The 17829-nt window shown below is 41.7% G+C and overlaps 1 protein-coding gene across 1 annotated transcript; it reads right to left on the bottom strand.

Moving 5' to 3' along the window:
* Window positions 1-3470: 3470 nt before the first annotated feature.
* Window positions 3471-15956, bottom strand: NAGA (alpha-N-acetylgalactosaminidase). The gene is made up of 9 exons (XM_070946911.1): window positions 15889-15956; window positions 13428-13600; window positions 12522-12696; window positions 8211-8388; window positions 7907-8001; window positions 6832-6993; window positions 5442-5639; window positions 4852-4995; window positions 3471-4397 (listed from the first exon to the last, which is right to left on the bottom strand). The coding sequence occupies exons 1-9, from the start codon at window positions 15898-15900 to the stop codon at window positions 4215-4217; spliced, it is 1320 nt and encodes a 439-aa protein (XP_070803012.1). The 5' UTR covers window positions 15901-15956; the 3' UTR covers window positions 3471-4214.
* Window positions 15957-17829: the final 1873 nt, after the last annotated feature.

The following is a 17829-nucleotide window of genomic DNA, read 5'->3' as shown; positions in this document are numbered from 1 at the left end:
CATGGCTTGGTGGGCGTGGCTTGGTGATCATGTGACGGTGGGCGTGGCCAACTTGACATCACTCACGTCACTCACTGTTAGAGCCAGGAGATGTCATGGATTGAGTAAAATGTGGTGAAACTCACTTAACAACACTTGCTTAGCAACCAAAATTTTGGCCTCAATTTTGGTCATAAGTCAAGGACTATCTCTGTCTTTCTTTCTTTTTCTTTCTTTCTCTCTTTCTTGTTTCTCTCCCTTCCTTCCTTTCTTGTCTCTCTCTTCCTCTTTCTTTTTTCTTCCCCCTTTTTCTTTTTCTTGTCTTTCTTTCTCCCTTCCTCTTTCTTTCTTCCTCTTTCTTTCTCTTTCTTTTTTGTCTCTCTCTCTTTCTTTTCTCTCTCTCTCTCTCTCTCTCCCTTTCTTCCTCTTTCTTTTTTTCCTCCCCCCCAAAAGGTGAATAAGCCTCGCCATGTCCCCCCAAGGCAGCTCCTCGGCCGAGCGCAGCGGGTTTCACATACACTCCTCGCTGCCAGCATCGGCCTTACCTTCTAGATCCTCCACCGGCATATTCAGCATGCCCATCATCCCAAGGGAGCCAGCGCATTGGTAAGGCTGACGGGCAGCCCTTGGAGACGCATCTGCTGCTCTGGGGCTGAGAGGGGCGGCGACGGTGGTGGTGCTCTGGGAGGGCAGGCAGATATCCCGGTGCTGCACATGCGGTGCGCCTGCCCACCCAAAATACTGCCGTTCACTTTCATGGCAGGAGAAGGAAAAAAGTGAATGGCGGCACCACGGCAGTGTTCCAGGAGGGCAGGGGGATATCCCGGTGCTGCACATGCAGTATGCCTGCTGTGGTGCTGCCGTCCTATTTCATTTTGCGGTGGGAGAAGGAAGAAAGCAAGCACCGCCACTGTGGCAAAGCTTTGGGAGGGCAGGCGGATGTTCTGGAGCACCGCTGCTGTGGCCGCCCCCCTCAGCTCCAGAGCAGCGGCTGCGTCTCCATCAAGGGCCGGCTACTCACCCACTGGCCAGGCCGGAATGGACACTGATCTCGGAAGGCAAGCAGGCGTGGGAGACAGCAGGGAAGGCCACGTGGAAGGCAGGCAAGGATGGCAGGGCTGTGGGGAAGGGAGTAGGCTGCTAGCTCTCTTCCCCGTGGCTGGGCAGCTCCAACATGCTTGCCTGCCTTCCACATGGTCTTCCACTTGCCTGCCTTCACAAGCTGGCCATGGGGACACTGGGAAGGTTGCATGGAAGGCAGGCAAGCATGTAGGGTGGTGATGGCTAACCTTTTTGCCATCATGTGCCAAAAGTGGGGGGAGTGTGGTGGGGTTGCTCATGCGAGTGCCCCACCCCCCGCACATGCATGTGCAACCCCCCCGCACTCCCCCCACTTTTGGCACATGATGGCAAGGTAGGCCCGTTTTTTTGCTCTCCCCAGGCTCCAGAGCCTTTTTAGGAGGCTGGGGAGGGCAAAAATGGCCTTCCCCACTCCCCCAGAGGCCCTCCGGAGGCCGGGAATAGCCTTTTTCCTGACTTCCAGTGAGCCCAAAAGGCCCAAAAATCAGCTGACCAGCACGCGCATGCACGCCGGAGCTGAGCTCGCGTGCCCACTGATATGGCTCCGCATGCCACCTGTGGCACACGTGCCATAGGTTCGCCATCACAGATGTAGGGGCTGCGGGCAGCAGGGAATGAAGTAGGGGAGGAAGGCTGGGATGGTGGGGGGGGCAAGAGGAGCTAACTAGGTCATGACTCACAGGCTTACCTGGCAGGCAGATCAGGCCGCTCAGTTGGGGTGCAGCTCTTCAGGCAGGCAAGCTGCAGAGCAGAGATGGGGTAGGGCGTGGTGAGCGAGTGATGACCGGGCAACCGGTTTGGGAGCGTGACCAGCCAGCCGTCACTACCGGTTCGGTGACCCAGGCCAAATGTCCGCTACCAGTTCGCCCGAACCAGTCGGATTTCACCCCTGGTGCCAACATATTGGTGTACTTGTGGATGCTCTGAGTTTCGTCCAGGACAGTAGCTTTGACACTCACTAGCCCTGCCCTCTTTCTGATTAGTGTACAATTTCTACAAGTTGGGCTTGGGGTGGAAACCTCTGTAAATTATGATGAGCCTTAAGGTATTCACACCAGCAGCTTCCATGTCCTTTGGCCAGCTCACTATACTGGAAAGGTATCTGATAACTAGCAGGGCATATATATTGATGGCATGGATCTATCTATTGATCTGGCTGTTCAGAACCTGTTTTATCCTCTGTGGTACTTTGATATTGCTCTCTTCCTTGCCTCTTCATGGTTCTCATGTGACTGGGATACCAAGGTGCCTGAACTGGCCTGTACACCTGCTACACTGGGAGTTCCACCTCATCATTTGAAACTACTTTCCCTCTTTTGACTACCATCAAGTCACATTTCTCCAATCTGAATGACATCCCAAACTCCTCATTGTAGATCCATGTCAGGTGGAGTTAAGCCTTGATTGCTCCTACCATGACTGGGACCATTTGGCCTTTACTTTCCACATCCTTTCTAGTTCTTCCTTCAGGCCCTGGTACTTATCCAGCTTCTCCTACCCCTTCCTATTGCAATCACTTGGCACTGGTACCTCTATTGCCACTGCTATCTTCTGGTTCTTGTCTATCACAGTAACTGCTTGATTGGTTAGTACTTGTCTATCCTGGATCTGGAAGTCCTACAGCAGGAGTGCCCAACCCCTGGGTTGTGGACTGGTACTGATCCATGGCCTGTTATGAACTGGGCCTTGCAAGTGGCAGGCAAGCGAGCAAAGCTTAATCTGCGGGATCTAGGTTGCATGTGAAGCCTCCACCCCACCCCTGTGTGTGGAAGAATTATCTCACGAAACCAGTCCCTAGTGCCAGAAAGGTTGGGCACCGCTTTCTTACAGGATCTTAGTCCTCTTATTTTCCATGACCTTATGCAGGATCTCCCATTTGGATTTGTGTCTTGTCCATATACTGTGCACATGTTCTTGTACACAATGCTACTTGGTTGTATCATTCAGTATATGCTGTTCCTGCCAGCATCTTACACCCTGCTATTATGTATTAAGACTGTCTTTTAGGCCTCTGCATAATTTGCACCGTTTTATCTAGTTGTGGTAAATCCTTGCTTCTATGGATCTAGTTCTTAGTGCCTGTTCTTGTGCTATGATCAGTGCTTCAGTGCAGCCTTTTAATCCATTTCATATATATAAAATTGAGTGGCATGCTGTCCATGTTTTCTGTTATGAAAGAAATAACCTAAATAATAGTTTCTAGATAAATACTGTCACAGTACTAAAAGCAGCTTATTCAGCAATGGGGTGGATAAAACTAAGGAAACTTATTTTGGCAATCTCCAGATGCGATAGATTATATTTTGGCTGGCAATTCTGGGATTCAGTTACATCCAAAGATACATTATGTGAGGAGGAAAAATGTACAAGAAAAAAAAATCACAGAATTAGCCAATACTTTGGAATTGTATTCATTTTTAATCAAATCATTTCTGAAACAATCTTTATTCAAAACCTGATTTTAAAATATAAACATCTGAACATACGGTGAAAAAAAAAACAGTCCCTGAAGAGTTGTTTATAACAAAAGAATAAAAATTACAAAAATCCTGGAAAATTAAGTAAGCGAGCCAGAGAAACTACTATAGAAGAAATGCTAGCATGGTAACAAAAAGAACTTTTTTCAACTATTGAAAAAATAGTTATTTTATTATTAGCAATGATTAAGTTAGCAATTATTTCAACTACTGACATCATTGATAGCATTACAAGCAAATACCTATAGTGCAATAGTTTGAAATTCTGTGCATTAAAGGACAATTCCAGTTCAATTTTGGAATCCAGGAAATTTATCTTTCAGTGACCTATAGGAATTTCCTTATACAAATTATGATGGGCTTTTTTCTTATACTTATATATGGGCAACCGGCTTCTAGTTGATTATCTCAATGCATGTGACCATGATTAGCAGTCTAATCTACATAAATAAAAACACATGTATATTCTTATTTATGCCTACTTAGAAGTGTTGGATTGCATACTAGTGAACTAATAGCATCTCCATTGTGTGTAGAGGTAGATCTCAATTTATATATTGTGTAAAACTGCCATCCTACACAAACCATTTTTCCCCCTCTGTTGAGGTACCACAAGCGTACCAATAGGGAATGGTTAATCCTTAGCAGCTTTCCAATAAATTATTCAACTACTGGCTGTCACAGATTAAAGGGACTGAATTTCTTTGCTTTCTCCTGCTGCTTTATGAATTTGAAAGGCTGCTCCAGCTTCATTGTTGGGTACAGATACCACATGACTACTCCAGAGGGATTAATCACCACTGTAAAGTTGGTAGCAATCTTCAGGTCACTGATTATTTCACTGGTGTACACATCCTGTGCCTAGCAAAAACAAAAGCAGATAAATGGATAAATGATATGTGCATCTACTACGGAACTACTCACATATTCTAGTAGCTGTTCCATAGCAATGTTTTATCCCAATGAAAAATACTAAAGCTTATTTGCTGTACAACTTGAATTCTAAAGTCTTAAAATAGTAAATAATCTTGTTACTCCTTCGTCACAAATGAATGGTAGTGTTGGGGGAGGGGATGGAGTTTAGGCTTTATGAGTTATTTTGCTATATATAGTTTTATCACTCCAGAAAATAACATGATTATTAAAGTTTTTTTTAAAGCCAAGATATGGCCATATTAAATTCAATAACATGGGGCAAAATATAAATAAGCAATACTGTGTAGTATTTGAGATTGTCAGCTTGTCATCCCCCCCTCCCATAAAATGTTTTCAGCAATGGAGAGGAAGACCACATACGGGTGGGTTTTTTACTTACTTCATAGACAGTGTTCGTTGTAAAATTGAGCTGTGCAAGGGAAGTTGTGTAGCGATATGGCATGTCTGTCCTCCGACTAAAGAAAACCAGAGCATTGGCTGAGTGGGAAAGGGGCCGCAGAAATACTTCAATTTGAGATTTCTCCTATAAAATCAGATTGAAAAGCACGTTCTTCTAAAAGCAATCTTTCCCAGGACATAAACAGGAAATGGTAATGTCGTCATATAGGAAAAGACAATTCTTCAACTAAAATTGTTATGAGTTATGGAGTTCATACTCTATCTAACTCAATTCATAGTGCTGTAATTTGGGCCAAAAACATCACCATATACACACAGGCTTCCTACCATTCTTCCTTACAGATAAATTAAGAAAACAACAGTGACAATGGATCTGCAGTATGCCAAATTGCTGAAAGATAATATATTGTCTCCTAAGCTCCTTAGAAGAGAGGAGCGTGAACGTACAGTAATAAATATCCTTGGCTTGACTAATGATCTTCCCACATAAGGGGGGTCAAAAAGCAGGAATATACATCCTTGAATTCCAGGGATTCACACCAGGTTCTCCAGACGCTTGGTATTCATTACCTGAAGGATTCTACGCCCTTGAATTCCCAGGGGATCTTGGTTAATTGTAATCATCAATTTGTTTTGTAGAATCTCCTTGGCACTTTCAGAAATAACACGGAGGTCTGTGGACATGAAAAGAGGAGCAGCCATAATTGTCCATAAAGCCATCTGGGACTTGGACTCTTCAAGGCTCAGACCATAGTTTCCAATGATTAGCTGCAGAACAAAGAAGAGGTTAACCCAGAGGTGAGTAATAAAGTCAAGAATGAAAGCAAAAGAAAACAAGAGCTGCATATGGACTGGTTTCAAGAGAACTCTTGTTGAATAAAGGTGACTATTTATTATTGTTATTATTAATTTTTATTAATTTATTTACTCATATGCTAAATAAATAAGATAACTAGGTATGTTTACTCAATGCTTCTGATTGGACTAACCTTCCCCAATTTTCTTCTAGAAGAAAGTTTAGGAAATAATATCAAGGCTGACTGAATTCCAATATCCCACTGGGGATAAACACAGACATAACTACAGATAGTCCTTGATTTACAACAGTTCATAAGTGAATTATGACCATTTTTCACCCTTATAGCCATTGTATGACTCCATGGTCACACAATCAAAATTCAAATGCTTGGCAACTGACTCCTATTTATGACAGTTGCAGTGTCCTGGGGTCATATGATTACTTTTTGAGACCTTCTGACAAGCAAAGTCAATGGGAAAGACTGATTCACTTAACAACCATGTTACTAACTTAACAACTACAATGATTCACTTAATAACTGTAGCAAGAAAGGTTGTAAAATGGAGCAAAATTCACTTAACAAACATCTCATTTAGCAACAGAAAGTTTGGGCTCAATAGTGGTCACAAGTCAAAGACTACCTGTATTAAGTCCTGCATCCTAGGGATGTCAGTTTCCTAATATAAGCATTAGGTACAAAAATTACTAAATTAATGAGGGTAGAAGGGGATAATGAAGCTTTAAAAACTAAAAAAAATCCATACATAAGCAAAACAAGCTATATTTTCAAAGGACTGCAGGGTAACCAAATCAGTACGATATATAGCTACTTATCCTTTCAATGTAACGTTTTTGAAAAAATTAGCAATATATGCCTATTTGTATGAATTATTTTACTAATAGAATTCAGGTTTTCTATGATATTTCTAGTGTAGGTTATACTCACTGAGATTAAAATAATGGGTATGTGCAACAAATTTAAGAATGTAACACAAATGGCTTGTCTACTTAAATTACCTGCAAGAGTTGAAAACAAGGTGAAAGAACATATAAATTCCTGCCAGCAGTCAACTTCATTAGCTTTTTTCTAGCTTTAGCATTCCAAAGAGAGCCTCTCTCATCCACTTAGCTTTCATATTATCCTCTTCAGCTCAACATTACCATGTCAGGGTCATTCCAATGGCCAGGGCCAGCTGCTGGCTGAAGTACATCCTGATTTGTTGAGAACCATTCCACAATAGAGAGGACACTTTCCCAAGAGTCTTGTATGTCACCATAGTTTCTCCAGAGGTTGCATATATTTGCTAAAAGCGTATAGTTAACCTAAAACAAAACAAATGCATGAAACAGAATAATTACGCTCAGCTTGGCATGATTTATCTTTTGGAAATGATCATCAAATTACATCATTTTGGCTCCTCTGGATGTATTTAATATATAGGGGAAATACTGTATATATTGGAAAGAAGAAAACCCAAGTTAAACAATTAGCTTTAATTACTTTGCTATCCAACTAAAGCAGGGGTGTCAAACTCAACGCCCGCAGGCCAGATTTGGCCCAGGACGTGGTCAGATCCGGCCCGTGGGGCCGTCCTGATCTACCCAATTCGAAGAGGAAAGATCGAGCCAGAATGGCTTCAGCCCCGTCTACCCAATGTGAAGAGGAAACATGCCAGCAGTTTGGGGAATGGCATCAAGCTGGACACGCCCATCCAGTTAGCCACACCTACCAGGTTAGCCATGCCTGACCGGCCCAAGGTCTACCACAGCCCTGATGCGGCCCTCAATGAAATTGAGTTTTGACACCCGTGAACTAAAGCAACATAGTTGTGTCACCATAGCAAAGAAAAATGGATAGAACTGCTCAAAGGATGTGTTAACAGAATAACTATCACTCAGAATTACAGTATCACTGTATCACTAATGATTAACAAAATATGTAACATCCAATAGCACTATATTATTATGTAGTACTACATATAGTAATAAGCTTGTTAATAAAAATTACTGCTTCAGCCAACTAAAACATTGTGCCAACAGATCTAGGTGGATTGATTCTAAACCTCAATACAAGATTAAAGAAGTTTGTCTCTTGCAAATTAAATGAGTGCATTTATGGAACCCGTGTCACACCAAATTGTTAAAATGTGATGCAAAACCTTCATTTAAAATTCTGAAGAAGTTCAAGGGACAGAAGCTTTAAGATCAGCCCCATCCTTCCTCAAATACAACTCACTGCAGGTGGGAGTCCCCCTCGATAGGCTGGCCAGCTGCAGGAATAGGCAATGGGATGACCTGTTGCATTCAAAGCCTTGGACATTCTAGGATAACCTTTGGAAAACAAGAATAATTATCCATTTGAGTTAAAGTCATAATTCATTTAAACCAAATTATTTTAGCTGGTTGATGCTTAATGTAATTAATATCCCAAGTCTACATTTGACATCTTAAACAAAGCCAATTAAAAATATTATTTTAGCAGCTTTTGGTGCACTGACAAAAGAAGCAGAACAGAGGAATGCTAAAGCCTTGAACTTTACCTTGGGCCTGTTCATCTGATGATGAGTAGCAACCATCTAGTTTCAGCATGTCCACTCCCCATTGTGCAAACGTTAAAGCATCTTGTTCAGTACAATTTAATGTAGTACCCGGGTAACCTGCACAAGTATGGGTGCCTAGGTCACCATAAATGCCAAGTTTCAGACCCCGTGAATGAACCTGCCAAAATATGTCATGACTTATGAGATCAAGACAGAAGACGCAGGAAAAATGTATACAATGGAGGAAACAGTAGAAACATTGTTATTGTTGGTATGGGTGAGCGTCTTTTTTTAATCACTTCCCTCAAAAGTTCATCTTCTCCTCTTCCTCCTCATTTGCAGATTATCTCAACAATTTTAGTTTAAGTTGAAATTGGTTACTGGAAGAGTAGTTACCTAATGAGTAGGGTGTTAAAACTATGAATAACTAGTTAACCAAACAAACTCCCCAAGGATGAACTCTTCTTTTGCAGTATGTAAATTTGTAAAAGTTTCCATCAATGGAAAGATACAAATGTGAACTAGATAGAACACTGATACAGCAATATTTATTATTATTCTTATTATTCTTCTTATTATTATTCTTCTTATTATTTATTGGATTTATATGCCGCCCTCTCTCCAAAGGACTCAGGGCGGCTCACATCAAACGAAACAATCCCAATAAATACAAATTAAAACAGACTAAAACAGACTAAAAACCAATTTAAAACAGTAGACCCCATCAATATTTATTATGTGACAGAACTTTCCCCATTTTATAAGGATTCAAACATTTCTGCTGACTGAGTGGCCAGTTCAAATTGTGCTTCTGCCTATCATTGTATAAGATGACAGACAGAAAAAATTTAAAAGGTATGTTTCATTATTGCTTCTTACTCAATGGCCAACCCTTTCTTTTCCAATCTAATCCTTTTCAGATATGTTGGCTTTAAATCCTATCATCCTTATTCAGCACAGCCATTCACTATGCTGGAAATGTGTTAGGAATACTGAAGGTCCAAATATTTGGAGGGTACCAAGCTGGTTGACACAACAGAAAACTGATAAGCTTTTCAAAAATATCCTTTGCCAAGGATTATGTTTGAAAACATAGTTTGAATTGGCAGAATAATCAAGTGGTTTAGATGCAGAGTTTCTGGCCCAGCAACATGGCCCTCTGGATGTTCCTCACTGGATAACTTAGAGCAGTGGTTCTCAACCTTCCTAATGCTGTGACCCTTTAATACAGTTCCTCATGTTGTGGTGACCCCCAACCAGGGGTGGGTTCTAAATTTTTTTACTACCAGTTCTGTGGGCGTGGCTTATTTTGTGGGCGTGGCTTGGAGGTCATGTGACTGGATGGGCGTGGCTAGCTGGTCATGTGACCAGGTGACCATGGCTATGTTTATAGGGACTACTCAGAGGGCTGAAAAAAGTCATTTCTGACAGGTCCTCGCACTTTTGACTGGTCCTCACACTTATGACCATCCTCACATTTATGCCCATGCAGCATTCTTAACAACCATGTCACTCATTTCACAACTGCTTCTTTTCACCATAGTGATAAGATACGGCAAAAAACGTAAAATGTGAGGATAGTCGTAAATTCGAGATCTGGTCAAAAGTGCGAGGACCAGTCAAAAATAACTTTTTCAGCCCTCTGAGTAGTCCATATGCACAAACGGACTACCCAGAGAGCTGAAAAAAGTGATTTCTGACAGGTCCTCGCACTTTTGACCGGTCTTCGCACTTATGATTGGTCATCATTTATGCCCATTGTAGCATTCTTAACAACCATGTCACTCATTTCACAACTGCTTCTCTTCACCATGGTGACAAGATAGGGCAAAAACATAAAATGTGAGGACAGTCGTAAGTTCGAGGACTGGTCAAAAGTGCGAGGACCAGTCAGAAATAACTTTTCAGCCCTCTGAGTAGTCCATATGCATAAAAGGATGCAGCAATAGAGAGGGATGAAGGAAGGGAAGGGAAATTAGAGTAGGAGTGAGGGTAAGAGAGGGAGGAAGAGAGGAGGAGAAGGAGAAGGAGAGGAAGTAGGGAGGAGAAGAAGAGGGGGAGCAAGAGAAAGTAAGAAGGAAAGAAAAGAGAGAGGTGGTAGGTTTGAGGAGAAAGATTGCTGTACAATAAAAAAGATGAAAGGGAAGAAAGCCAACCCCAAACAAATATAAAGATATTAAGATAAAGAATGAATTGTTAAACTTTAAAGAATAAGACAGAACAAATATGAATAAATAGCAATAATTAGAAACACACATACAAACATACAATGTATTTTCTTTTGTAGGAAGTTAGCACCCATCCCTTTCCTGGAAGAGTGAAATATTTTAGGAAATATGAAAAAGGCAGAATATTATATTTTCCTGGAATAAGCATGTTTTGAAGCAGCTCCCATCTTCCTGCCCCCACCCTTTGTCAATGGGCCATTAAGGCCTGGGCCAGTCTATTCTACATAACAAAAATCTACCTCCTTCAGGCAGAGCCATAGTAGGAATTGCCAAAGATCCAATAAAGATAGGATTAGCCCTCTACCCATCTAGCAACAGAAACTCACATGTGACCTGGGAAGCACATGTGACCATCAGCCAGCAAGGCTAACTAAGATCCCCACCCCCTGGGAGTCTGACAACCAATCAGGATACTCTTTTGGGGTCCCAAGAAATGCAGAGCCAGAGAGAGCATAAAAACCCGAGGATTTACTGTATCTGCCCTTTTCTGTTCAGGAACTCAAGCCATGTGATCCTGTCCTCCATTAAACCATCTTTCCAAGCAGTCTCCATGTTTCCAGTGTCTTTTTCCCCACTTGGAGCAGAACCTAGAATGAGATTTCTTCCAACACTTTGAACAGAGTATTTGGCTGGTTCACAAATTTAAACAGTGTTTAGTCATTTCAATTAAATTTACAATTTCTATATTTCCTTTTTGCCATATTTATTCCTCATCTATTTTTGTAAAAACCAATATTACCCTTCATCCTCATCTCTAATCTTAATCAAATTCAATTTTTCCCTTCTATTCTATATTATACCCCTTCCCATTGTCATCTATTTTTATATCCATCCTCACATTGGTTAATTATGTAATATTACAGTTGTTTAATATAAATTCAACATTTTAATATAAATCAATTAGTTATATAACTACCTTTTTTGTATATTAATCAATATGAACATGAATATTCCAATTATTTCCATGCAATCCAATTTCTTACAAATCAATTAATTATATTTACCAATAATAATAAACCAAATAATTTCCCCCATATATTCCTCCAAACCACAACTTAACCATTTCTGCTTTCAACACAATATACAATTAATAGTATCTCAATTATTACAATTCTCTAGTTAAATAGAGCTTTTTTTCTTTTGTGTTTTAAAATCTTGAACTCTCCTCTTTTTCCCTAAATTTCCCATTGTTTGCACCTACCTTTTTTGGTGAGGAAAAAGAAAAGAAATCTGCCTGCCTAATTTTCCAACGTTGCAGCAACAGCAAAGCCAACAGCCTGCTTTACTTTCAGTTTCGTGTTTCAGCATAGCTAGGGGAAAAAAAATCTGCTCCAGGACTCATTGCAAGGAAGCAGCAGAGCCCTGAGCAAAACAGCTGAGAGCAAATCAGCTGAGAGTCGGGAGCCGATCTAATCAAGGGCTAATTAGCCTATGCTGAAGCTCCGCGGACCAATAAAATTACAAAAAAACACCGAACCATTTGTTAAATTGCTGGCTCGCCTGCCCCTCGCCCACCACTATTTATTGGCAATAAATAGTGGTGCGGAGTGGCGGGACAAGCCAGCAATTTAACAAACGCAGAATCTCACCACTGGTTGTAGGGCGGCCCTTTGAAGCCCCGCGGCAAGAATTTGAAGAGTTTTTTTTTCCTCTTGCCTTCAGCTGGGACTCAGGAGGCAGCAATAGATTGGGAGTGGGCGGGGTAAGCGAATAGCCGGCGATCCAACAGAGCAGAGAGTGAGGGTGAGTGAAGGCGTGGGGGGGCAAGAGAGGGCTTTGGCGACCCCTTTGAAATGGCCGTTCGACCCCCAAAGGGGTCACGACCCCCAGGTTGAGAACCGCTGACTTAGAGCAAAAGTGCTTTCACTCAGCTCAACTTACTGTACAAATCCCAGTCTATGGCTGAAAATTGGCCAGACCTGAAGAATCTTCTACAGCAATTAAGAACCAAGCCCTTGATCTTTTGGAGAATTCACAAAGTTCCTCTGGAATTTCTCTGGAATGTTGGCTAAGCATTTGATCTTTTTTTAAAATCACAGCTGGATCACTTGATCTCACTCTCACCTCAGAAATATTCACTTACATAATCTGCCAGGGCTTTGATCCCTCTGGGAAACCTCTCAGGATCCGGAATCAGATGTCCCATCATATTCCGCTTCTTTGCCATCCAGCAATCATCAATATTCACGTACTCATAGCCCAGCTCCCTCCAACCATCCATTGCCAGACGGTCGGCCATTTCCATGAAGAGAGTCTCACTGTCCCACAAATGGAAAAGCAGTTTATAAGGAAACAAGAACAACAAGCCAAGTGGACAATGCAGAATAGCCATTGGGAACTATCAGCATAAAAATTACTGTTCTGACAATGTCAGGCTTCACACTGCACTGACATAATCTGCCACAGTCATGCAGTAGTTTACTCTCCATAATAGATAAAAAGGTTCATTTCTCTGTCAGGTCCCCACTACCACTCTTTCATACTTAATATTTTGCTGCAATAATCTGGAAGTAAAATTAAAGTAGAGATTCCTACAGTATTATGTTTTCATCAACGCTCTTCTTTATGGACAGGATTCTTTTCTTATTTTTTCTTTAAAATATGCCCCACTCAACCAATGTCACTATGAGAATAAACTAAAAGCTTGTAGGCTGGGCTCTTTTATTGGTTCTTGTCAAACAACTACATGTTTGTATACAAGGTAACTTAATTAGTGATTTCCTCATATTTTCATTTTCATTAATATTTTATACAGCAGAACGATTCAGCATTCTTTTCTCAACTATGCACAATGAGAAAATTAAATTACAGTTTGGCAACAAGATTCAGAGAAGCATGAAGACTTTTAGGGGAGGCAGATGCTGCCCTGGAGCTTGACATGTTCTAAGTTTCATGCCATCCCTCATCTTGAATCCCAGGATTTTGAAACTCAAGAACATATCTGGAAAAAGATTGGATTTTGTACCGTTTCCAAGGTTCTTCCACTCACCTGATACAATTATGGGGATCTGCCTTGCAATCAATATTACAACGAAAGCGCTCCCAAGCAAGCCACCCCATTGGGGGTGTTCTCATAAGTCCATTTTCCAAAGCCAGGGAGAAGGCATGGAGTAGAAGAAGGAAGGCAACGCATTTCATGACCATGGATTTGAGGGGTGACCACTGCAAAAGAGATGGGCAGAGTGGGGAGGAAACATAAGGAAATATTCACCCATATCTAATGAAGTTAAATATTTATAAGCTTTCAGTTCCACCTGCACCTTTTTCTTTCTTTCACGATATGCAGCAGTGAAATGTTGTAAGAGCCTGGTGGCGCAGCAGACTAATAGCCTGTTATTATCATTCAGCTGCCTGCAATTACTGCTAGTTCGAATCTCCCCAGGCTCAAGGTTGACTCAGCCTTCCATCCTTTCTAAGGTAGGTAAATTGAGGACCCAATTTGTGGGGGCAATAAGCTGACTTTGTATAAATATACAAAAGTATGAAGGCTATTGCTTAACGCATTGTAAGCCGCCTTGAGTCTCCGGAGAAGGGCGGCATATAAATCAAATTAAAAAAAAAATGTTGAAATCTTCAATTAGACAGTTACCTTTTTTGCCTTGTACCCGGAAACTAGGGTTATCATCTTCAGAACAAACGAACATCTTACACAATCAAAACATGCATATCACCAAGATAAAATTTTATAAGTTGTCATTAAGTCCTTGCTCTTTTTTCTTTCCTTTGAGTGAAATTTGATTTTGGTAACTGGCCTGCAATTTTCTTGGCAAGATTTTTGGAAATATTTTGCCACTGCCTTTTTTCTAGGGCTGAGACCCAAGGTCATCCAGCTGGTTTTGTGCCTAAGGTAGGATTAGAATTTACAACCTCTGGTTGCTATCCTGGTGCCTTAACCACTACACCAAATTGACTCTCTCTTGCATATTATTTTAAATCTTATCACTGATTTTAAGAGCACTGTTGATATACCCCACATTTATTTGTTAAAGAAATTTATATAGCTGCTTATCCAAAATAACTCTGGGTAGCAAACAAAATGCAAACAGAATACAATAAAACAACGTTTTCAAATAATAAACTACAGCCCTGGTAGAAGCTCACATCCATCTACCAACCACCCTATGCCAGCTCTGTCTAAATTTACTTTCTAAAATAGTGCCTCAACCGATACTGTTCCATTTCACACTATAATGCCACTAGTTGCCATTAGCACAATGCTCTTTTCTTTGGATATTTTATCTATAATCCACATGCTCTTTATCGCTCTTATTTGCGACTTAGGTATCTGAGAGTGACCCACCCAATTTGCAGGAGGAATTCAGCAAACTTGTATGACAACAATTGAAAAAGAAACTGACTCTGGATTCTACTTACCCTTCCCTGTTTTGCACCACAACACACACACAAGTTCCCAGTGTTGCATTCTGGGACTCATGCTGCTGTTAGAGCAGGATCCTGAAGCACACACAATGATGGAAGCAAAATTACAGACACAGCATTCCTAACTAGCATCTATTACACTACACTTTTATAAAGAAGATGCTGAATCCTCAGGTTCACTAAATTAAGTGCTGTACATCTCTGTGGAGTTCATGAAATGACACAGCCTGGCACTTTGAAGGGCATCAAGTAAGGAAAGTTGGCTTGTGGTAGGATAATTTGCATATAGCAATTCCCAGGTTCACTATCTGACATCTGCTACGAAAGAATCTCAGGCAGCACAGCCAGAGGAAATCTTTTGCAAGGTCTCTGGAGAGCTACTTTCAATCATGTGATTATAGTTTTCACTAAGATAAATCTTATGTACTCAGCATTAAGTAGCTTCATATGAATAATTTAAACCTTTCTGGGATGTGCAGATGCAGAATCAGGCATAACGCCTGGTTCCACTTCCAACTTGGCAATAATGCATTACATGCAATGTTCTTGTTTGGGATGAAACAGAATTGCAGCACCTGTCCCAGCTGGTTATGTCTGAATGGGAAACGATTAAGATGGGCTAACCTGAAAGTTAAAAAATCATGAAGGAAGGCAATAGAATTTTTTTTTGCAAACTGTTGTCAAATCTATTGCTGTGGCCATGAAATTCCCAGGTATCCATCCTCCACCCCCCCTTTCCTTCTGCCCATGGCTGCTGCAAGCCAGCTTCTGCATTTACAAAGAAGCCTTCTTCCGGATGCATCAAGAAAGTGGGGGACATAATTGTGTAAATTCGGTATTTCTATCATTTAATGAAAGCATATTTCATGGATGGCACAAACGGCCCAAATTAATTCAAATCTATAACTGTAATCGTAATCAGTAGGTGCTCTTGGAACAATTAATTCGTTTTTCTGTTCCTTTTCATACACTGCAATCTTTGATCAGACAAAAGAAGAAAAAAAAGACAGTTCCCCATTCCGACCGTAATATCAGCCATCCAAACTTCAAGACACATTCGGGACACTTACGCTATCAGACATTAAGCCGCAACCAGTACTGCATCAGCCGCAAACGAAAGCCTGCAAGTCGGTCGCTTCCCTGCACAGGGCTGCTAATCACGTGCTTCCTTCCTTCCTTCCTTCCTTCCACAGATCAGCTGATCCCTTCGATCGCTGCCCCAGTACAGTCGATAAACTGCTGATCTCAGCGCCCCGTCAACTCCGCCACCGCCCTCGCTTTTGTCCCGGGGAAAAGAGGAAGCAGACGCTCCCTGTGACACGTGTGCGCGAGCGTCTTTTGAGCTCAGCCCTTTTCATTCTGTGCTGGACGGAACTGAAGTTCATGCACCGTTTCTCCAAGGGAGGTTTTGGATCGTCCAAGGTTCAGAGTAGCGCCCGTCCCTTTCACGTCCCTTAGCAGAGATGCATCCCCTGTTTATTACTCTAATGGATAAAGAGGGACATTAGGAAAGTGCCTTGCCTCAAAAGTTTTAGGTGGAATAATTTGCTTGGATGTCTCCTCACAATACAGGACATTCTTCCGATGACACATTTATGAGCTGAAGTGGTCCAAGGTTTACAAAACAAACTAGTAAAAGTGGCTTCGGGTTGCTTTTATGCCTATGCCTGAGGAATTAACATAGCATGAACCAGAGATGCAAGTGTGAATATCCAGTGGTGGCAGGTTAATTACAGAATCCATTCTTCAGATCTCTTTTGTCCCTTTCTGCACTGTTTTAAACTCACCCATCCTCTCCCCCTTTCTAGTAAATATTAGCTATGACAGGTGAGAATATAGAATGAAAAGATGAACTATGTCTGAATAATTAGGCTGGCCTTACTACTTACTACTAGGCACCATAAGATTTCTGTTTCAGCCAAGTACAGGTTTCCTACCATCACCTATTTTCTATTAATCTCGAATTGTTCCCAAGTGATATTCCAGCTCCAGAAATGCTGGCTTTTTTTAAAAGCATGGCAAGATCAACATGGTGGCAAAGGCTCCAGCTTAAATAAAGTGACTGATAGCTTAAGTGGGCTTTTTTTTGTGTCCATGCATGGTTGGTACTCTGTGATAGTAATATAATTCAACTGCAGAATGTGTTTTGAGCAGCAAGCAGATGTTAGGCAGAGCCTTGAGAGAACCAAAGTATGTCTTAAGACAGGACAGAACACATCACGTACCTTATGTTGTACCTACAAACTAGTCTGCTCCCATTAGTGGAAACAAATCCTATTTTAAGGCATTGGAACGTCTCTGCTGAATATGGGAGGAGGGAGAACTAGGTGGTGTTGCAGAATTTCTTGGCCCACTACAGGTTGTCTTCTCTGTTTCTAATGAGTTCATTTCAGAGATGGGAAGGGGAGGCCGAGAAGAAACAAAAAGAGCAGTGCCTAATTTCAGTCCACTTTTTTTCATCTTCTTTTTCAAATCCCCCTGCAGCAGTTGTACTTCTCCCTTCTGAACAGGTACGCAATACCTTTCGTTCATTAACTATCGTTCTCGGACTCAGAAAGTCGACTTCATTAATATTTTTAACACGTACTCTCCAGTGCCAGCCCACACTGAGAAGCGTTCTCCAGATATACGACCGACTCACGACGCCCAGCTAAAGCAATCCGCCTCCTAGCAATTGCTTGCGGATCCTGTTTGCTTCCTGACTTCCGTCTGCTTCAGATGTACTCGTGGCCTCGCGATGCCCCCTCGCGGCCGAAAATAAAACTAACGCACTAAAAAAACGCTGGGGTTTATAGGTAGGTAGGACACGAGTAGTCACAACGGGGAGTTACCTCGCCTCTTCCAGGTGATGCGTTGTGGTAGACAAGGAGTTACACTAAGGGGAGGTTGGACGGGGACTGGGGAAGACGAAATTCAAATGCCAGTCAGTGACCAATCTCGCAGGTGACTTGAAATCGCCTCCCAACCGATCTCCTCCGTATTGTCGGAAAAACAAAATGGGAGAGGGAGGG

This window comes from Pituophis catenifer, unplaced genomic scaffold (assembly GCF_029215685.1).
Source record: "Pituophis catenifer annectens isolate HBS135680 unplaced genomic scaffold, rPitCat1.0.hap2 SCAF_7, whole genome shotgun sequence".
Lineage (NCBI taxonomy): Eukaryota > Metazoa > Chordata > Lepidosauria > Squamata > Colubridae > Pituophis > Pituophis catenifer.
This window is presented reverse-complemented; position numbering and strand designations above follow the sequence as displayed.

What these genes read in the sequence shown, in the direction of transcription:
- NAGA (XM_070946911.1), bottom strand. An exon ending in ATCAGATGAACAGGCCCAAG is followed by an intron (nt 8,002 to 8,210) that starts GTAAAGTTCAAG and finishes TGTTTTCCAAAG; the next exon opens with GTTATCCTAGAATGTCCAAG. An exon ending in ATTGGAATGACCCTGACATG is followed by an intron (nt 5,640 to 6,831) that starts GTAATGTTGAGC and finishes TTTGTTCTGCAG; the next exon opens with CTAATCATTGGAAACTATGG.